At 56.7% G+C, this 22,164-nt stretch overlaps 1 protein-coding gene across 1 annotated transcript in view; it reads right to left on the bottom strand.

Annotated features, from left to right (window-relative positions):
* Positions 1-3,559: 3,559 nt before the first annotated feature.
* KCNK3 (potassium two pore domain channel subfamily K member 3) overlaps positions 3,560-22,164 on the bottom strand; it is a 36,001-nt gene continuing 17,396 nt past the window's right edge. Inside the window, exon 2 of the mRNA XM_054728324.1 lies at positions 3,560-4,521. Coding sequence (XP_054584299.1) covers positions 3,560-4,521 — 962 coding nt within the window. The remainder of the gene's footprint in view (positions 4,522-22,164) is intronic.

Here is a 22,164-nt window from a genome sequence, read left to right as displayed (position 1 = left end):
CATTGGTTGCAGGCTCGGTCGGGAAGCACGTGCAGAGGCAACCAATCAATGTGTCTCTCTCACATCGATCTTTCTTTCTCTCTGTCTCTCCCTCTCCCTTCTGCCATCTCTAAAAATCAATGGAAAAATATCCTCAGGTGAGGATTAAAAAAAAAAAGAAAGAAAGAAAGAAAGGAGGGCAAGTGTCAGCATGTTTATGTCCTGCAAGGACTGCTAAAGAGAGTAAAAGCAGCCTGTGCTGACCTCAAAAATGATATCATTTCTGCTGTTGTTGCACCGAGAAGGACAGAGGCGATTGGGCGAGGGAGCCCTGGCTTCTGATGAGGTGCCACCAGGACCTGAGGTCACCCCGAGGGCCACAGGTCAATGAGAAGCACGTCCCAGGAGCCTGCCTGCGGCCGCACGGAGCAGCCAGGAGCACTGTCACGTTGTCCTGCCTCCTGGAGGGGGTGGGGTGTGTGGTAGTGGTGGTGCAGGTGCCACCACTTCTTTCTTTGCTCCCCGAACCCCCAGTAAATAGGCCTCTCTTTCTGTCTTTCAGTTGACTTCTATGGGTAGGGGGGAAGGCTGGAGAAAGTGCCCCTACCCACCCCCCTTTATTTCTCCAGTGTATTTCAATCTGCAGGGAGCACTAGTGGGGAGAGAAATAAATTGAGTGGGCAGTGACCAGCATTTCATCACAGGAGCTAGAATGGAAAGGCTGTAGTAGGGATTAAGTATTGCTTCACGAGAGAGAGAGAGAGAGAGGTGGACAGGCATGTAGATAGGTTCGGGGTTGCAGTATAAAAGGCATTACTCTGGGTTGCACTCAGCAACATCTCGAAGCCACTGGCCAGCTGATTCCGGGGGCTGGGACCAGCTGGGTCTGTCCTGGGCTCTGGGGTTCAGTCCCAGGCCAAGTTGTCCCTCCAGAGAAAAATGTACCCTGAAGGGGCTTGCGATGCGTCTCCCTTGGAGAGAGACATTTTCGTGCGCATCAGGCCCCTGAGCCTGGGAGGCCCTGCTGGAAGAAGGGCACCCCCACTCATTGCTGTGTGACTCGGGGAAAGTGACTTGCCCTCTCTGGGCATCAGTTTACTCATGTTCAAGGGGAGAATTGAACCAGGTGATTTCTTTTCTGAGGTCTCGCCTTATAGATGTTCCTGGTGAAACAGAAACCCTGGATCTGGGAGGAAATCACCAAAGGGAAGCCAGTATTGTCCCCAGCCTTCTCCCTAAGGCCCATGGATGCAGAGGGTCTAGTCAGCCCAACGTGCATCCGCTAGTGTGTCTGTAGACCCTGGCGGGGGCAGAGTGTGCGAAGAGGTGTGTGTGCGGGCCAGCAGGTGGCCCGGCCCTGGCAGCTCTCAGGGTACATGAGGACAGAGGCAGCCGAGCCTGAACCTGGTCTCCATGGACAGTATTTATTAGACGCCATTCTCAGTGTGAAGACAGATAGGCAGCAGGGTCTAAAGGGAGGCCGAGGCAGCCGCAGCCTCTGGGGTCCGGGGGCTGCCCGGGGTGGGGGTGTGGGCGTGGGGCATGTCACCCACACATATTGCATATTCTGTGGCAGTGTGCCCAGGCATAAGGCATTGGGGAAGCAGAAAGGCTGCCTGCAGTGGGAGGGGGGAGGGAAGCGATGCTGGCCGTCCAGTTCCCCGGGAAAGACCCAGCAGAGACTGGGAGCCTGGAGACCGAGCAGGGCCATCCAGCCTCCTTCCCCACCATCTCCCTGCAACTTTGGTTGTGGCTCCCTCAGGACTGACGGGACAGGACCCCTCGAGGGCAGGGTCACACACAAGACAGAGGCAGCCGGCACCGCTCCCCACCCCAACATAAACACAGAGGGCGCCCCGGCTCCTGGGGCCTGCTCTCTTTGGCACGTGGGCAGCCAGCTCCTCCAGCTGAGACAGGACTCACACATAGGCCAGGCCAGACTTCTTCCCTCGCAGGGGTTCCCAGAGGCGGATCACCCCGTGGGTCCCCACTCCAGCTTTTCTGAATGCCAGCGTGGGCCTTGCTGAGCGTGTTCAGGAGCCGGGACACGGGAACAGCATGCAAGGGCAGCGCGGAGGGAGGAGAAGCCTCTCACCCGCCCTTGGATGCTGTCCTGAGTCAGGCGCCAGCTCCAGCGGTGGGTCCCCGCAGGGAGCCTAGGTTCCCACCTCCATCTCTGCTCTCCCTTTGGGTTTCTGGGTGGCACACCAACTCCAAGCCCCCCACGTGGGAGGGGCGTGCCTTGCTGCAGCCTTAGCTGATCTCTAGCCACTTGGGACACAGGCACCAACGCTGGCTGTGGGGTCAGGGATAACGTCCCAGGCGGCTATGCCTGCCAGCTCTCTAGCCCCAGCCCTGGCTCAGACCTGAGGTCTGGGCCTGCTTTAGGCCCCGGTGCCCACACGAGGCCAGTGCACAGGGCAGGAGCTTTGCTTTCAGGAGCGGGCAGGCAGAGGAATGGGAAGGCAAGAGCACTCCGCCTGGGAACAAGTGGCCTGGGTTCTGGTCCCGCCCCTCTGTGCCTTTTGCTGTATGTGTCACCTTGGACAAGTCCTGTCACCTGTTTGGGCCTCATTGGCATCGGTAAAATGTGGATGAGCATTCCTGCCCTGGCGACCTAACTGGAGTGTTGAGAGACTCAAACAACGAGTAGTCAGGACATGGCTTTCCAAGGCTACAGCTTATTCCAGGTGTCAGAGCTGGTAATGGTGAGCAGGGGCCGGATGGCAAGCAGGACGTTTTCTGGTCCATCAAGGGGAGTGTCGGTCGGAAGGCTGGGTTCCCTCTGCCCCTCTGGGAATGTGACTGAAGGCCACTTGGTTCTCACCTGCCAGCAGGACCACCCTGGCCATTAGCTCTCCCCTCCCTTCTCTGCCTCCCCCCCCTCCCCCCCCCGCCCCCCCCCCACTGTAGCCGGCCTGGCCTGGCTCCTGTCCGCCTGCCCTCTGGGGTCTAGCTTTAGGGACTGCTGGGTTTCCACTTTCTCCATAACTGCAAAGCCATGCAAAACAACACAGAAGGTCGTGGGAGGTTCGGAGACATAACTGGGCATGAGGAAGGGGAGCAGACTGAGTGGGGGTGACCTGGACAAAGACACCCTGGCTTTTGGAGCCAAGGGAAGGTGGGAGACCTGGCAGGACAGAGGTATAAATAGAGATGCAAACGTACACGGAACACGAAGTCCCCTCCGGATTGGGGGAGGGGGGGCAGTCTGGGTACCAGCAGGGCCTCTGAGAACTGGGGGGGCTCCTTAGATTTCCAAAGGGACGGGAGGCTCCCAGCTTCTGCCTTCCCTCCCTGCTATTCCCCCCTCCCCCGCCCCCCCAAGTTTCACATTTCTCGGAATTTGCAGGGCGCAGACAGGGGCTCCAGGGTCCTCAGAGCCCCAGCTCCTGCTGGCTGGTGCGAGCAGGCACAGTCGGAGATGGGGGGTGGCTGGGGAGGGTGGAGAGGGGTGGGCTGTCCCCCAGGGGCTGAAGGCGGCTGGGGGCGGCCCCCTCGTCCACCCCCGCTGCTCCGCGGGGCAGGAACCCCGCCCGGCCCACACTCCCAGCTGCTCCAGGCCCCGCGGGCGGGGCGATCACACGGAGCTCCGGCGCTTCATGAGGCCCCGGAAGGTGGACAGGCTGTGCAGGCCGGTGGACACGGAGCTGATGGCCGAGCGCTGGGCCCCGCTGCACAGGCAGCGGTGCGAGGGCGTGTCGCTGTAGCGGCCGCCCCCTCCCGGCGAGGAGTGGCTCTGCTCCACGCACGTGTCGGACGTGGAGAGGTCCCGCGGGATGATCATGGGGATGGAGTACTGCAGCTTCTCGCGGCTCTTGTACCAGAGGCAGGAGCACATGGACTGGAAGTGCAGCACCTCGGCGTAGACGTTGCGGAAGCCGCCGCCGCCGCCGCCCACCGCCGCCGCCGCCGAGGAGGAGGCGGTGTCCGTGGTGTGCACGCTGCCGCCCGCGCCCCCGCCGCCGCCCCCGCCGCCGCCGCCGCCGCCAACGCCGCCGCCCAGGCTCCCGCCCGCCTGGCCGTTGCGCGTGAGCAGCGCGCGGTGCTCGGCGTCGCGCTTCTCGTCCTCGGCGTTCATGGTCATGAAGCGCAGCACCACGAGGTTGAGGAAGGCGCCGATGACCGTGAGGCCCGTGAGGATGTAGACGAAGCTGAAGGCCACGTACTGCGGCTGCGTCTGCAGCGCCTGGTCCTTCTGCAGCGCCACGTAGTCGCCGAAGCCGATGGTGGTGAGCGTGATGAAGCAGTAGTAGTAGGCCTGGAAGAAGGTCCAGTGCTCGTAGTAGGAGAAGGCGGCGGCGCCGATGCACAGCGTGCTGATGCACGAGAAGAAGCCGATGAGCACCATGTTGGCCATGGACACGTCGGCGCGCCGCATGCCCAGGCCCCGCTTCGCGCGGTGCAGCAGGAACTTCACGAAGGTGTTGATGCGCTCGCCCAGGCTCTGGAACATGACCAGCGTGAGCGGGATGCCCAGCAGCGCGTAGAACATGCAGAACACCTTGCCGCCATCCGTGCTGGGCGCGGCGTGGCCATAGCCTGGGGGTGGGGGTGGGGGGGGGGGAGGGGGAGAAACAGTGGAAGAGGAGAGAAAAAAAGCTCTACTGGGCTGCGCATTCCAGACACCTGCCCCCTGCCCCCTGCCCTCTGCCCCCTGCCCCCTCCTCTGCCCTGCCTACACCTGCCCCACCTTGGCGAGGCCAGCAGTGAAGGAAGCTTCCCTCTGAGGCCAACCATCAAGTGGCTTTAAGTCGGGAGTTCTGCCTGGAGCCCCGGAGGGGACAGGACCCCGGATGGGAACGCAGAATCTCTGGCCCTGTTACTAGTGGCTGTGTGACCTTGGGCAAAGCACTCCCACTTTCTGAACATGTTTCCTCATTTGTAAAATGAAACCTACTGGTCCTGGCTCTGCTTCCTTCACCGGGCTAAGATATACATAGCTTTATTAATGAAATTATTATAATAAAAATAATGCGGGCAGGCTTTCCAATTTTTCCTCCTTTCAAAGCCTTATCAAAACTTAACCAAAATGTTGCCTCTTCCATGCAGTTGTTCTGGATTCTCCCCAGCTGGAAGTGACCTCTGCTTTGAGTGGCACAGAATGTTCAGCTCTGACCTCCAGGGCCAATGTTACCAACGCCCCCCGACCCGTCCCCCAGGGTCACCAGCTACACAGATTCGGTTAAACACGAGCTGAGGGTGTAGGGTAGGCACTGCTGGCCCTTGTCGTGTTCCTCTCTCGTTCATGCCCAGGGGATATGCCCGCAGCACCTTGGATGAGGCAGGGCAGGATACTGTGTGCTTTGGCCTATGATCTGAATTCAAATCTTTATTCTCCCATGGACTGTGTGTGTGATTTTAAACCTCTCCGAGCCTTAGTTTCCATATCTGTAAAATTGGGGCTGATAAGCAGGGCATTTGGGGGTGAAATAAGTGAGGAAATGTGTTTAATGCACTTAGCCCAGGGCCTGGTATGTATCAAGTGCTCAAGAAAAGCTCACTATGATGAGTAATGAATGAAGTGCCAGGTTGCCCTCACCTTCCACCTGGGCTGGGGGTCAGCTCAGGTCCAATAAAGCAGGCATCTCTGTCAGCCCAAGGCTATTTGAGTCTTCAAGCTCAGGGAGGTCTGGGGACAGCTGCTTGGGGTAGGGGAGGCTGTGGGCTACCCTTAGAATGGGGTCCCCTGCCTCCCTGACCCCGGCATCTAGCTGGTGACTGTGTCACCCTTTGCCAGCGGCCTGGCCAGCTGAGCTGGTGCGCCCCCATGCCTGGCCTGTCCACGTCTCAGCAGAGTGAGAACAGATTGTGCCCGCCAGCTCGGCCATGGCAGCCAGATCACAACTCACCTCGACAGCTGGGCAGGCCCCGCGCCAGAGCTGCTTCTCACCCTGTCCTTCCCTGTCCAGCAGGCCAATACCACCCAGGGTGTGGGGGCGGGCATGGCACTGTGGATGGGCTGGATCGGGGTTGGGTAGTGTGGGCCCAGCCCCAGCTTGACCGCAGGCTGGCTGTGTGACCGCGGGCAAATCCACCCCCTCTCTGGACCTCTCTTACCTTTCTGCACGCTGGGGCCTGAGCTACGGCTGTTAATCCCTGCCCTGGCCGTCTGGCAGAGCCGTCTTCAGGGGGAAAGGAGGGACTGGGCTGTGAAAGCACTTGGACCCCGTGGCGTTGGCCACAGAAGCAGCAGCGATGGGGCTCCCAGGGGGAGTCCTGGAGGCGGGGGCAGCCTCTGTGGGGCCAGGCAGCCATATCCCTCCATCAGGGAGAAGGACCTGTCTGGCCACCACCAGCACCTCACCCCGTGTTTGTTCATAGGCTGTGATTTCCCCTGGCCCATCAGCCTTTAGGGAGGCCCAGCGCCCACCCGCCTGGCAGCCTCATTGCCCATGGTGGGTTGCCCACAAAGTCCCCCAGCTTCGGGGAGGGGGGGCTCTCCCCCATCTGAATACAGCCCACGTCCCAGCAGACATGACGGCACCTCCCCCATGCATGTCTCACACCGTTCTCCTCCCTGCCTCTCCCTGTCCCATCCCCAGTGCCCTGTCTCCCAGCCCAGATGACAGCGCCTTTCCCTGCCCGCCTCCTGTGGAATGGAGTGATTTTCAAAGCAGGCGGCACATCCCGGCTTAACCAAAGGCTCTTACCAGGCTAGAGCCTCAGGCCTCACTACAGCCACGGTCCTGTCCAGGGTGGCCCCAGCCTTACCTTTGGGGTCAGCGGCCCTCAGGGCCCCCCTCACTTCCCACCAAAGGCTGAGGCTGAAGGTCTTATCTTTCAGGTACATTTTAAACTTTAATTCTCAAAAACTTCCTATAAGGTCATTATTATGACTATCTCCATTTGACGGAGTAATTAAGGCTGGAGAGGGCTTGTGAGTTGGCCAAGGCCACTAGGACTTTCTGACTCATCACTCATTCCAGTGCCTCGGAGCCAATTCATCACCCAGGAACAGTGATTAGGATGGGAAGCTGGGGCCCCGAGAGGGGAGTGCTCCCCTCGGTGCCTCATCCTCGGGCAGTGCCCGAGCCGGACGTGGCAGAAACAGCACCGGAAGCGTGATGCCCAGGGAATCGTACGCTTCTCCAAGTATCGGGCCCAGGGTCAGCATGCCTCTGCCCCTTGGCCTGGTCCACTGTGGCTGGGTGAAAGGCCCCGGGAGCCGTGAGGACCTGCTGACGTGGGCTCCACTTGGAGGGGTGCCCGCTGGGGTGGAGCCACTCCCAGGGGACCCTGGGAGGTCTGGGAAGTGAATGGGAGTTTGGCAAGGCTTGTCTGCCTGCCAGCGGGCCCACTGCCTGCCTGGTCCTTGCCCACATCAGCCTGGGATTTACAGGGGGGAGAGGGGCAAACAGTAGGGCCCATCTTCTCCCTCCCGTCCAGCCCTGCATCTCCTGGTGAGGGGCTCCGTCCGTCCTTGTGCGTCACTGATACACACAGAGGCCGCCACCGGGGGCTCCTTGTCTGAGGACCCTCCTTCATCGTACCCCGTGGACTGACCAGCCAGAACCCACGCATCACCCAGAAGACTCTGGCCGCTGTCTCCCAGAGCGCTAACCAGGGCTGTCCCCGCCCCTCGTCTTCCAGCCACCGGCCTGAATCCACCATTGACTTAAGGTTCTAAGGGCCAGAGAGGCCCTTGGCGATCAGACAGCTCAGTCCTGACAGTGTACAGATGGGGAAATGAAGGCCAGAGAGGAACCGTGACCTTCTCAAGGTCATGCAGCCAGTGAATGGCAGAGCCAGGACTATAACCCAGGATGCTCAGTTCTAAACTCAATGCTCGGTCCTCTGCCCTCTGGCTCAGTGGGACCAGGGTTGACCTGTTCATTCAACCAGGCCCAGCATGTCCTGCGTGGGAGCAACTCAGCTAAGCGGTGGTCCTGGAACCTGGTTGGAGGCATGGGATTCACCTGAGGGAGCCGGGTGGCTGGACAAAAAAATTAATCATGTGGCTGGACATCAATATTAATGATGAATATTATCACCGTTCTTCTGTTTTTCTCCCGGCATCACCGAGGAGCGCAGAGATCGGCTGAAGCTCTGCCTTCCAGGGAGATGCAGAGGGTTGGGGGTCCAGCATGCCTCTTAGTGGATTTTCTCTCCCTGTGGCCTATTTCCTTCTGGTCAAAGAATAAATGACCAGTCTGAGCCTTGGTAATGGCCGTGGTTGAACTGGGCTCAGCTGCCTGCTCCCCACCGACCTCATATGCCTGCCAGCCTGAGTGCCTGACCTGTACGCCTGGTCCAGCTGGCCACAGAGCCAGAACGCTGGCCACAGCCTTGGGTGGAGGAAAGAGCCTGGGGCCAGGCAGCAGGAGACCCGGGGATCTAACTTGACCCTGACCACAGCTAGCTTTGTGTCTTGGGCAAGTCCTTTTCCTTCCCTGGGCCTCAGTTTTCCTCATCTGTGACATGGGAGGATAGGGCAAGATAAAAGGTTTCCACCGTTTTTCCTCCCTATGGGTCCCTTTTATTATTTTTTCTGTTCACTCACTTCGAGTGCAAATTTCGAAAGATTTTATTTATGAAGTACAATGTGTTGATCAGTGCAGTGTAGCTGCTACACACAACAGGCACTGAATAAATGTGACAGCAATAATTAATTATTTTCCCATCACAATGAATTAAGGACACATCTGCCAATCAAAACTTCTGAGTAGCATGGGATAACTGATTTTATGAGTCTGAGTCAAGTTATTGTTATCGTTTCGAAATACTGAAAATAGGTATTTCTGTTTTCTGCAGGGGATCTCTGCAGTTTAGTGGCGTAGATGAGAGCACAGCCTTTGGAGCCAAACAGCTTTCAACTTTGGCCAAGTGCCTCAGTTTCCACACCTGCAAAATGGGAATAGTGGTGGGACTTGCCTCATCGAACTGCTGTGGGGCTTTGATGAGTTAGTAGACTTAAAATGCTTGGGATGCTGGGATCAATAAATACGAATCACTAGTATGAATAGTTTGGGGGAATATCAAGATTAGGTGGTTTTTAGAGTTCCTTTCAGCATCAACATTCTATAATCAGTATTTCCCAAAGTTAATTTCCTGAAATACCGTCCCATGGACTGCGAACAACTGTTGGGTGGGAAGAGCTGTTGGGTTAAATCCGGTGGGAGGAAGGCTGAACGTAACAGGAGTTGTCATTTCATTTGTGTCGGCTGCATCGGAGCCCACACGTGTTAACATGCGAGGTCAGTCAAAGTTGGGAGCACATGCTACATTTTCCCACTTGATTGACCTTCCACCACTTTTCTGACAGTGCTCATTGCTGGACAAGGGTTCCCTAGAGCACAGTCTGGGAAACTCTCCTCTGTAGCATCAAGAACTCGAAGGTCCTTCTTCCAGGACCTCAGATGCTCTGATGTCCCTTCTCTGGTGGGCTCAGTCCTTCTACAGGTGAGGAACAAAGAGCCCTTGGCAATGCCTGGCTGGGTCTGTTTCCTGGTTCCCAAACACCTACTTATCTAATGTAAATACGGGCACTGAACGGGCTAATGTTTGCCCTGAGGGAAGATGGATGGGTGACCTGTGGCCTGAGGTGCTCAAAGGCTGATGCAGAGCTAGACATGGGGAAGGGCCTGACCCCAGGGTGCTGCCTGGGCCTGGGGGGACCACTGGAGAGGAGTGGGGGCTCCAGGGAGACTGAGGCAGCTCCAGGGCTGGCTGTAAGACGCAGTTGCCCCAGAGAGGGGCCGGGCTCTCCTGCTGGGCCTGAGCCTGAGCGGCACCCAGGAAAGAGCCACCAAGGATCCCCCGTGCTCTGGGGATGGCAGCAGTGTGGAGCCAGGAAGTGGCACTGGGGGTTGAAGGGGCCTAATGGGTGTGTGAAAGGAGATGAGGCAGAAGCAGCTGGTAGCAGTGCCGGGCCCTCAGCGGGGACGGAGGAGGCTGTCCTGCTTGGTGGACTTGGGGAGAAGTGCGGGCCTTCTCCAGCCTTTAGGTTCCAGCTCAGACACCTCCTTTTCCAGGAACCTTTCAGGACCCTTTCCGGGGCCTCTCTGCCTCGCTCTCTGCCTCGCCTGGCACGTGTGCACGCAAGTTTGCAGAGTTCCGCAGGGCTCCGAGCTGCTGGAGGGCCGGCAAGTCCCCTCAGGGTCCCGCACAAGGCCTGGTGGGAGCAGCTGCTCAACCCGGACAGACCTGAAGCCTGGATGTGGATGGGAGAAACCTCCCCTAGACACCCGGCAGGGGGAGGGGCGGCAGCCTTGGCGCAGGGCCTTGGGTGACTCATAGCCCCTGCCCTCCCTGTGGCCCCAGGCCCCTGCAAAAGGAGGTCAGCTTCAGTGCCCCGGTAGGAATCCCCCCCCTGCCCAGGCCTGTGGTAGGCCTGGGAAACCACCAGGGCCTCATGGACCTGGGTGGGGGGAGGGGCCAGTGTGCAGAACTGGGTCTGGAGTTTGTCCCCTCCAGGCCAGAGCTCCTTGGAAGGACAGCTCTGAAGCACAGCACCCTTCCTCCCTCTACCCTGCCCCTTTCTAAGGCCTCTCTTCCCATCTTCCCAGCTACTCTTTCCGCTCTTCTCCCCGCTCCCCACGCCCCCTAGCCCGTTCTCTCCCGACCCCTGGTTTCCTCCCAGACTTTCCAGTGTAGTCCCACCGCTCTCTCTTCTCTCTCTCTTTGAGCTCTCTACCATCCACAGGTGCCCCTATTACTCTGATTCAGGGTCCTGAATGTAGAGCAGCCTTTCTCACTCCCATCCCCCACACTCCCCAGGCCCACAGGATTAGGGGGAGCTGAGCGGGAGGGTGCTGGTGTCATGGAAAATCCCTGCGGCAGCCAAGGTCAGTGTTTGCAGACACAGTCTGGCCCGGAGCCAGGCCTGCCTCCCTGGCCAGCTCCCTCAGGCCTATCCCAGAGGCTGGCTTTGCACAGGGGCCCTCAGAGGCACCCTGGGGCGGCTCTGGGTGCCTGGGGCCAGGGGCTGCAGGGGCAATCAGTCCTGGAGTGTGGGAGACTATGTAGTTCAACGCGCTCATTTTATAGGTGGGCAAACTGAGGCCCAGAAGTGGGGAGGGACTAGCCCTAGGTCAAGGTGAGTCAGTGACAGAGCCAGGGCCCTCCGTCCTAGCGCAGTCCGCCCTGCAAAGGGGTGTGTGTGTGTGTGTGTGTGTGTGTGTGTGTGTGTGTGTGTGTGTGTGTGTGTGGCATCCTAAAGGCTGTTCTCATAGAAAAAGGAATAGTGACGCATCCAGGAGGTCAAGGACCAGCTTGAGGCTGGTGATGGGGCCATAGCAAGTAAGTAGACCCAGATGATCAAGCCACGGCCCTTGACCTTAAAACGCTTTCTGTCCGAAAGTGAATCAGATGAAACATCTCAGTGGAAGCACTTTGAAAACTCAAAGCCCTGAACCAAGAAGAGGTTATTATAACACAAATTATATAAATGCATGGCAACAGTGGGAAATGTTTCAAGAAGAATTTAAGACAGGGGCTGAAGGAGGGCTAGAGGTGGAGAACTTCGGTTGGGGTATCAGGAAGGGCTTCACGGAGGAAGTGGTCTTTACCCTGAGCTTTGAAAGATGGGTGGGGAATGCAGAGTTCTTCTGACAGAGGGAAGCTGCTGAAGCAAAGACACAATGCTCGGAAGACACGTGGCGTGTTAGGGGCAGACAAAATACCCCTGTCTGAGGCTGGTGGACATGCTCACAGCTGGGAGGTCGAGGGGACCAACACACAGTCTCAGACAGGCAGCGTCAAGAGCCTCAGCGTGTGTCTGCCCGCTGGACCTGCAATGCCACTTCTAGGAATCTCTGCTCAGAAAATAACCAGAGAGCGGAACAAGGATTTATGAGCAAGGATGTTTATAGCAGTATTTTCATTGTGAAAAATGGTAAACAGTCCTAATGTTCACCGATAGGGTTTGGTTAAACATATTAAGGCATATTTATGTGTTGGAATATTGTGCAGCCACGAAAGTGCTGTTCTTGAGAAGTCTTTTAATGACTAGAAAACCACCTTAGAATGCTAAACAAAACTGGTAGGATGTAACTCTTTATGCATAATGGGATCTCATGCTGAATATACAAATATTTAAAAAAAGTATACACACACACACACACACACACACACACACACAACACACACACACTCAGAAAGAGAAGCTGGAAGGAAATATACTAAAGAGCTCATAGAGTTTATCTTTAAAGTATGGGCTCATGATTAATTTTTAAAATATATTTTATTTATTTTTTACAGAGAGGAAGGGAGAGGGACAGAGAGAGATAGAAACATCCATGATGAGAGAGAAACATTGATCAGCTGCCTCCTGCACACCCCCTACTGGGGATGTGCCCGCAACCAAGGTACATGCCCTTGACCGGGAATCGAACCTGGGACCCTTCAGTCCGCAGGTCGACGCTCTATCCACTGAGCCAAACCGGTTAGGGCTTATGATTAATTTTTAAAAAAATATGTTTTTATTGATTCCAGAGAGAGAGAGGAAGGGAGAGGGAGAGAGAGAGAACATTGATGAGAGAAACATCCTGCACACATCCTACTGGGAATCTAGCCCCCAACCTACGCATGTGTCCTGACCAAGAATCGAACCAGCAACCTCTTGGTGCATGGGACATTGCTCAACCAACTGAGCCACACCAGCCAGGGTTCATGATTAATTTTAATTTTCTTTTATATATTTCATATTCTCTACAAAACTCTATTACTTTTATAAGTAGAAAGTAATGACTATTAGAAACCTAACAACAACAGAAATTCTGGTTTTCTTGGAGCGGAAAGTTCACGGGTAGTGAAGGTTGATAAGGTGGGCAAGGGCTTTGAAGAGTAGGTACGGGAATTCAGACCTTGACTTAGTCGCTGATGGCTCCTGAGTAGGGAACGGACATGTCAAAGAGGTATCGAGATGGCTTTTCCTGGCATCCCTGTGCGGGGCTTGGCAGTGGGAGACGGGGAGCAGGATGATTCATTAGGAGGCCTCTGCATGGTCCATTGTCAAGTGCTCAGCTGTGCACTGAGTTCAGGAGAGGAGAGGGGAGGGGAAGGAGGGAGGGGAGGGGAAGGAAGGAGGGAAGGAGAGGAAAGAAAGAGCAGACACACAATGTGTGAGATGCTCTTGTATGTGTGGGTTTGAACTGTAATCCCCATGAAGGAGGAGATTTTTGTCTCTTTTGTTACCACTCTATTCCTCACACCTAGAAGAGTATGTGGCATGTAGCTGGCATTTAATAAATCTTGATTGTTGAGTGAGCGAACTAGGAAGGGGAGGCATCAAAGGTGAGCCCGAGGATTGAAAGGGGTGGAGGGAGGGAAGATGGACAGGGCGTGAGGCCCAGAGTGGGCAGTATCACAGAACAGGGCCAATCTGGGGCCTGTGGGGTCTGTTCCAGGCCAGCCATACACCAGGTGGCCATGGCCTAGGCCCATTGTCTGTCTGCATCCTTATGACCAGCTGGACAGGACATGTGTGAACTCAGAACTTCTAACAGATTGGATCTGGTGGGGTTTTAATTACACGAATGCACCAGGGACAGCCTGGCATGGAGAAAGGAACTCTACAGCCCGGTTTACAGTGGACTTGGCCATCTGCTGAGATGCCAGTCCTCCTCTGAGCGCTTCTTGACAGCCTGTGACTGTAACTCCAGCATCTGGCTGGCTCAAGTCCTGCACGTACACTCACCGGCTTGTCCTGTTCTGCCCGTGGAGCAGAAGCAGGGGCCTGTTGGCATCTCTTTGCCAGTTTCCCCCTAACGTGTCTGACCTGCCCCCAGTAAGAAGCCTTGTTGAGTCATGGGGGCAACCCTCCAAGGACCCCTCTTGGCTGTCCCGTGTGTCCTGGAGCTGAGCCTGCCCAGAGGCCGGCTGCCTGAAATCTCACCCCGTGGGCAGTGTTACAGGGGTGGGGCCGAGAGGGCCAATGGTGCAGAGTTAAAGAGCACCCAGTCAGGAACCGGAGGCCTGGCCCCCGACCCAGCTCTGCCCCATCTTGCTGTGTGGGCTAGGAGTTGGCGAACTTCTTTTCTATAAAGGACCAGAAGAGTCAATATTTTGGGTTTCGCAGTCCATATGGTCTCTTGGAATTACTCACCTCTGCTTATTGTATCAAGAAAGCAGCCACAGACAGTATGTAAACGGACGGGAGTGACGGGGCTCCAATAACACTAGTTATAAAGCAAGTGGTGGGCCAGGTTGAGCCCCGGGGCCCGCGTGTGCTGAGCCTGCTGCAGGGCCCTTGTTAAGGCAGGTCAGCTCGCTGAGCCTCAATGTTCAAGTTAGATTAGGAGGCTATTTCTATTAAATAAATTGTGAGCTTTCTGTTTCCTGGACCCTGCACCGGCCCAGAAGAGAGTGGTGAGTTCTGAGCAGGGCTTGGAGCCCAAACCTGCCTGTGGAATTGGTGTCCACAGCTCTCGGGAGGCCACAGCTGCATTTCCACATTTTTTGGACACGGTTCATGTTTTGTTGCCCTGCCCCCAGCCTCCCATGGGCTTCTACGTCTTCATCAAAGCTCATCTCAAAAGTCACCCCCTCTTTGAAGCCTTGCTTTTTAAAAAAAAATTTTTTTTTTTATTGTTTACAGAGAGGAAGGGAGAGGGATAGAGAGTTAGAAACATCAATGAGAGAGAGAGAGAGACATCGATCAGCTGCCTCCTGCCCACTCCCTACTGGGGATGTGCCCGCAACCAAGGTACATGCCCTTGACCGGAATCGAACCTGGGATCCCTGAGTCCGCAGGCCGACGCTCTATCCACTGAGCCAAACTGGTTAGGGCTGTGGAGCCTTCCTTGATCCCCCCATCTAAACAAATCAGTGCTCCTGGAGCCCCCTGTTCACCACTCACCATGCTTCAAACGCCCTCCATTCAGCCAGCAGACTCTTTTGAGTCCTTAGTACGTGCAGTGCTCTACGTTCTAGAATAATAGTGACAATGCCTGTGTTTCACGTCTGCAGGGCTTTGTCGTTTACAGGCAAGTTCTATACATCCTATTGTCTGAGCTCACACAGCAATCCTGTGGAAGAGGTGTTATTGTTACTCCCATTTTACAGATGTGGAAACCGAGGCCCAGAGACATAAAGTGTCTCATCTCAGGCCGTAATGCTAGAACCAAACTTGAAACTCAAAGGCAGTTCTCTTTCCACTGGACTCTTCCACAGGGATGCAAGTCAGAAGACCTGGGATCTGGGTTCTAGCTCTGCCATGTGATCGCAGGCAAGACCCTGTCCTTGGCTGGGCCTGGAGTTCCTTCTCTGGGAAATGGAGAGGCTGGAGGAGATATTCTTGGGGCCCTGCAACGTTCTAAGGTTCTAGGCGTTCAGAGCGGCCATGTTCCCTCATCCACAAACAGTGGAGGAGGAAGCAGAAATCTCAGGGGGACTGTTTGGTCCCCAAAGCAACGGCACTGAGCCTTTGGGTACACATTAGACCCAGCTGCTGGGGCCCACGTGACTGTAGAGTTGTCCCAGTTGGCACTGAGCAGATGCTGTGGATGGGGTGGGAACCCGAGGGCTGTCCTGGGAAAGGAGGGCGGAGGGGGCGGGGGCTGGCCTGGTCAGCACGGCTCTGAGTAACATCCCTCCAGCCAAAGCAGAGGGGCAGCCAGAGTCAGCTCTTAAAATCGTGTTTCGTCCACACACTCCTATACAGACGCCCAGCACATGACACCACCCGGAGTCAGGAGGAGATGGCTGCACCGCCCTACCTGAGCCTCCCAGGACCAAGGCAGGCCAGAGCATCCAGGAGGCCTTGTCCATCCTCAGGGTCTCCCTACTGACTGCTGAGCCCTGCGGGGCCCTGACCCCACCTCCATCCAGCCCTGGAGACCAGTCTCCTGGGGCTTGGAGTCTTGGCTTCTACTTGCTTTTGCTGCTTTTTCCTTCTCCCTTTTCTCTTCCTCCCCTTCCTCCTCCTCTTCCTCCTTGTCTCATTTTGTCTTCTTAGTCTCCCTCTGAGCTCAGAGGACAGAGGTGGTGCCTTGTACCTTTCAGTAGCTCATTCCCTGGCCCACAGTAGCCCGTAGGAATGGTGGTGGTGGTAGGAAGTAGTAACAATAGCAGCAGTAATTGTAGTAAATAAGAAAGCTCGCATTTAGTGAGCATCTATGCGCCAGGCACTGTCCTAAGTGCTTTTAGTCACAATATTTCATTTACTTTTCACAAAACCTTTATGAGCTAGGTATTATTTCCTTTTTTTTAAAAAAAATATTTTATTGATTTTTTACAGAGAGGAAGAGAGGGATAGAGAGTTAGAAACATCGATGAGAGAGAAACATCAATCAGCTGCCTCCTGCACACCCCCCACTGGGGATGTGCCCACAACCAAGGTACATGCCCTTGACCGGAATCGAACCTGGGACCCTTGAGTCCGCAGGCCGACGCTCCATCCACTGAGCCAAACCGGCTTCGGCGGTATTATTTCCATTTTACAGATGAGAAAACCGAGGCACAGAAACTTCCCGGAGCCCATTCATGACCACACAGCTGGTGAGAGCCCGAGTCAGGGTACCAACTCAGGCCTTGTATAATCTCACCGACGTTAGTTGATTAGATACTGCATTCTGCATGGCAGGTGCCCTGGTTTTCCAGCTGAGGAGGCTGAGCCAAGGGGCTGGGTGACTTGGACAAAGCCGTACAGGCGTGTGGCAGAGCCAGGCCGTCCTAGACTAAGTCCTGCTCCTTTTATTCCACTTGCCGGTGGCTTCCAGGGCCTCGTGGGCCCAGAGATTGGGGTCCACGTCCCATCTGAGTGGGTCCTTCACGAATTGCTCTCAGGGTTGTTCTGGGAAAGTGGAGAGGCAGCTCGTAAGCTGTCTGTCAAAGCAGGTGCTTTCTCCAGCTGCGATCCCTCCTCCTTCCCATCCAGGCCCTTCTCCCCGAGAGGCGGGCCTGAGAGTGCACTGGGTCTCCGCCAGCCTGGGCCCGCTCCGAGGAGGTTGAGGGGGCAACGGTGCGGGGAGGGTGTAGAACTTGGCTGGTCTCAACAATATCAGCTGAAAAATCAGTGAGATGAGAATGGCTTCATCCCCCCTTAGCTTGTCTTAATTTAATTGGGCAAACATTTCTTAAGCACCTACTTCTTGGTGCCAGGAACTTGACTAAGTGCTGGGAGAGGGTGCAGAGACGAGGATGGCTCAGTCCTGCCCTCTGGGAAAACAGACAAGTCAGTGGGCAGGTGAGAGCAGACTGTCCCTTAAGGAAAGCCTTGTCCCAGGACGTGCTGAGCCGCTGCCAGAGGAGCCATCCCGTGACGGTGGGACGGAGGGCACCCCAAACCAGAGGGAGTCAGAGCCGTAGCAACCCTGCCCGTGCCCCTGTGGCTGGGAGCACGCCGGCTCCGCTCCTGGTGGCCTTCGAAGACGGCCCTGGACACTTGGAAGCGTGGTTTAGGGTGAGTGTGCACACCTGGCGGCCACAGAGCTGCTTGGCCCCGGCTGTCACTAGAAATTGGGTCAAGGTCACTGTCTGATGCCATGCTCTCTGGTCCTCTCCCCTCCCCCTCCCCCTCTTCCTTCTCCTCCTCCTCCTCCTCCTCCTCCTCCTCCTCCTCCTCCTCCTCCTCCTCCTCCTCTTTTTCTTTCTCCTTCTCCTTCTCTTTCTCCTTCTCCTTCTCCATATACTATTTCTAAGTAAACTCTTTATTTTAGGGCACCTTTCGGTTTACAGAAGTATGGTGAAGACCTTCCTTTCTTTTTAAAACACTCACCGCCTCCCCTGTGTTGATGCGCTGCTGGCTGCTGGGTTCCCGCCTCCACCTCCACTGCCTTCTCCCACGAAGCCTTCCTCGGCTCTGGCCCTGCGAGCACCCCCGTCGCTCAGCTCCCCACACAGCACCCATCTCCGCACCCATCTCCGCACTCACTTGGCTTCTTGGCAGACGCTGCCTGGCATAGTCACCCTCTCCTTATGCACAGCGACGCCTGTGAGCAAGGCTCCTTGAGTCAGGTCTGCCTGTGCAGAAACTGGGGGGGTGGGGGGGCGGGCGTGGCAGGTCTGGGGTGATGCTGGACACTGGACAAGGCTTTGGGAGGTGGTCAGGGCCCAGGCCTGGTCCCCTGGGTGGGGCCTCGCCTCGTGGCCTCCCCTCTGTGCGGCTGGGTCTGGGTGGGGATGGGAAGGGGATGCTCCGTAAGAAGAAGGAAGGGAGGCCAGTCACAGACCAGAACAGAGGCTGTGCTTTCTCTCTTCTAATGTCTCCCTAATAATGGCGGTCCAAGACCTGTGCTGTGTCCGTCTCCTCTGCTCTTCACCATGGCCTTCACGGTGGGCATTATTAGCTCCAGGCTGGTGAGGAAATCAAGACTACTTGCCCAAGGCCAGGCCGATGACAATGGACAAAGCTAGGATTCAACCTTGATCTTTTGACCTTAAAGTCCAGGCACTTTCAGGCGCCTGGGACCACCCACTTTGTTTCAGAGCACGGTGTCCGGCAGGCGTTATCCTGAGACCAATGGAAGCCCCAGGGCAGGAGCAGGTGCGCTGCATACAGTGGATATTCAAACCACGGGGGAGGCGGGAGCTGGTGTGCTGATGGCGTCCCTCCGAAGACCCTGTCTTCGGCCAGGCTGATGAACCCAGCGGTGGATGGCCAGGCCTTTCTGTCCCAAGGAACAGCCAGCCCCCTGGAGGTCTCGTGGGATGTGTTAGTACGGCCCTGAGCCAGAGAGAGCAGGAGGAGAGGAGAGGGAAGCTGGAGGGTGGGGGTGAGGGACCGGAGGGAGGCCGTTTATAGTGGAAATGTCTAGAGCAGTGGTCGGCAAACTGCAGCTCGTGAGCCTCTTGCGGCTCTTTGGCCCCTTGAGTGTGGCTCTTCCACAAAATACCACGGCCTGGGCGAGTCTATTTTGGCGTTAGAAGAAGTTTAAGTTTAAAAAAATTTGGCTCTCAAAAGAAATTTCAATCATTGTACTGTTGATATTTGGCTCTGTTGACTAATGAGTTTGCCGACCGCTGGTCTAGAGTGTCTGCTCCCTTCCTGCCTCTTTGGAGCTGTCCTTGCAACCACCCTAGTCCAGGGTGGGCCTACGCAGGCCAAAGCGGATTGGGCCAGGGATGGACTCCTGATCCAAGAGGACCCAGTATCAGCTGCCCTGAGCCAATCAGGTCGTCTCTCCAGACACTGTGATCAGAGGCTGAGGGGCTGGTCAGCGCTGGGGAGCTGAGCTGCAGGGTTATAAAGAGTCTGGTCCTAGCCAGGACCAGGGTGAGCCAACATCGCATGTAAGTCAGAGTTACCAGGGAAGAGAAGCCAGAGTGATGGGGACCAGCAGGGACAGGGATGGTGTGGCCTGAGAGAGGCGGAGGGAGAGGCCTGGGCTTCGCACTGCGGGCTCTTGACCCCAGCTAAGTGGTGCTGTTTCCTTTCTGAAGTCTCTTACTTGCACTGGTCCAAGGAGGCACTGTGCCCCAGCTAAGCTCTGGCCACTGACAATGGAGGGGCCAGGCCCCCAGCACTGCATCTGGGTGAGCAGCACAGCAAAGGCCCTGGCTGGGTTTCAGGGACCCACCCGGACACTGTGCTCTACAGTGTTCAGGAGCCCCTTCAGCAGCCCCGTGCAGCCCCTTGGGCCGCGGTGGTCCCCATTCGAAGGTGGGGACAGTGAGGCCTGGAGACATTAGTGTCTCACCCAAGGCTGCAGCTCCAGAGCTGGAGGACCTGGGACCCAGGTCTCCTGACTCCAGGCCTGCTGCTTCTCCCACAGCCCACACTGCTGCTCCGACCCCCGATCTAAGCACATAGCTGGGTGGCCTTGGGGTTAGAAATGCAGTGTGTAAAGTGCTTGGTACGAGACCTGGCATGTGGAGGGTCTCAGGAAGTAGGAGCTGTTATTAATTTTATCATTTTCTAAAGCATAGATCTGAGCTGCCACTCACCACTCAGAAGCCTCCCGTTCCCCCCTCCTCCCCCGCCCCACACTCCCCCACCTGGCCTTCTCTCTCCTGATGCGCCCAATGGTCCCGGTCCCCTCTGTCCCAAGGTTCCTCTGCACCTCCCATGCCTCACCTGAGTACTTCCTCGTGTTGCAGCTGCCCGGAGTTCCCTCCCTCATCTCTTCTGCCCCCCCCCCCAAGGACTGCTCCAGGGCTGCCCCCTCTGGAACACATTCCCCTGTCCCCCAGCTTTGCGTGGCGGTGGGTCCCTCTCCCAGTGTCCACGGTAGGTTCCCAGTGGATATACAGAGCCGGACTTGCTGGATGGGTCGGTTTGGTGGGGGAGGCCTTGGAGCTGGCGTGGCCCCTGTGGGCCTCCATCACCTGCTTCCCTACTGTCCTTTCTGGTCATGGCTAGTGGCCCAGACAGCTCTGGGCTGGCAGGCTGTTTGGCGGCAGATGCCAGGAGATGTGAAGGAAGCTTTTCTTAGGCTCAGCACCCTCCCCAGGGCTCGGGAGCTTAGATGGTGGAGGCTGGCCTCGTGCCCAGGAGGAGAAGGACTTCAGCCTGGAGGCAGCTGCCAGGACCTTCTCTCCCGCGAGCCAGCCTGCAGATGCGGTGTCCCTCCTACACACTCCCTCCAACGCCCCACATGTCCCCCAGGGGGGCCTCCTGGCACAACTTCATTCACCATTCCGGGTGGACGCGCAAGGACCAGAGGCACGATGGGTGGACACACCCAGGGGAGCAGGAAAGTCTGCACCTCAATGAAGGGAGAGAAGCCACCACCGGACCTGGCCTCTGGGCCATGAGGGACCTCAAAAGCCACCACGTCCAGCCCCTCCCCCGCTCGGCCCAGTGGACCCAAGAGACTTCTCAGGGGCTACGATTCCGCCACTCTCCATGGAAACACACTTCCCTCAACCCTGCCCTGTCTGCTGGAAATGCTCCTTAGGCAGAAAGACATGACCGAGGCGCAGGCCATTCCTGCTCAGCCTGTCTTCAGTGGAGACAGCAAGCAGCTGTCCCCATCCTCGGGGACACTGCCCTTCACACAGAGACATGGAGGCCGGCGCTCACGCCCTGCCTGCCTCCCGCTGCCTGCCTCCCCCCTGGGCCTGTCACCTCTCTTCTGGCCTCTGGTCGTGCAGCCTTGTGCATGACCTTGCCGCCGGACCCACCTTCCACCGGCACCCTGTTCACAGCCCAGGCCGGGCCGACAGGCTGGCTGGACCGGGTATAAATGGAGCATGACTTCATGGCTCCTATGGCTTGGAGAGGCTGCCTAGTTATGCATTAGTGTCCTGCGCTTGCTTTTTATGATGCCAAGAGCTCCGCGCTGGGCAGTGTCCCCAGGACCCAGTGCGCTCCTGCTACTGCTTATAGTTCCGACGAGCCTCGCCCTCCTTCCCGCCCCCCCCCCCCCCAGCTCCAACCTGGAACCTGGGAGCGCTGGCTTTCCCTGCACTTGACTTTATTCAGATGATTAAATGCCTGCCACGGCCCCCTCCTCCCCAATTCCAAACAATACCAGCGGACCTCTATGGAGCGCTTACTACGTGCCACACCGCTCTAAGCCACTTAATCCTCACACAGCCCTATTCGGCAGGTACTATTCTTATCCCCATTTAAAGAGGCGGGAACTGAGCCACAGAGAGGTGGACTTGCTCAAGGTCGTATAGAAAGTACGTGGCAGAGCCGGGCCCTCCCACTACGGCTTCTGCTCTCCCTTCACGTTGCTCCCATCCCCCGTCTCCCATTTCAGAGGGGGCGGGGCCTCCCCTCCCAAGGCTGACCCCCAGTGTTTTTCCTCATGGCTTTGCTCCTGGAGGCCACCACTGTACTTCATTCTTTTTTGTGGTGTTTTTTTTTAAATATATATATTTTATTGATTATTTACAGAGAGGAAGGTAGAGGGACAGAGAGATAGAAACATCGATGAGAGAGAAACATCGATCAGCTGCCTCTTGCACACCCTCCACTGGGGATGCGCCCGCAACCAAGGTACATGCCCTTGACCGGAATCGAACCTGGGACCCTTGAGTCCGAAGGCCGACGCTCTATCCACTGAGCCACACCGGTCAGGGCTTTGTGGTGTTTTTTTTTAAAAAGATGTTTTTATTGATTTCAGCGAGAGGAAGGGAGAGGGAGAGAGAGGGAGAGAAAGGGAGAGAGAGAAAGAGAGAGAGAGAGAGAAATATCAATGATGAGAGAGATTCATTGATCGGCTGCCTCCTGCACACCCTACACTGGGGATCGAACCCGCAACCCAGCCATGTGCCCTGACCGGGAATTGAACTGTGACCTCCTGGTTCATAGGTCGATGCTCAACCGCTGAGCCATGCCCGGTCTGGCATCTC

The sequence above is a fragment of the Eptesicus fuscus genome, chromosome 16 (assembly GCF_027574615.1).
Source record: "Eptesicus fuscus isolate TK198812 chromosome 16, DD_ASM_mEF_20220401, whole genome shotgun sequence".
Lineage (NCBI taxonomy): Eukaryota > Metazoa > Chordata > Mammalia > Chiroptera > Vespertilionidae > Eptesicus > Eptesicus fuscus.
Note: the sequence above shows the minus strand (reverse complement) of the source record. Positions and strands in the feature narration are given on the sequence as shown.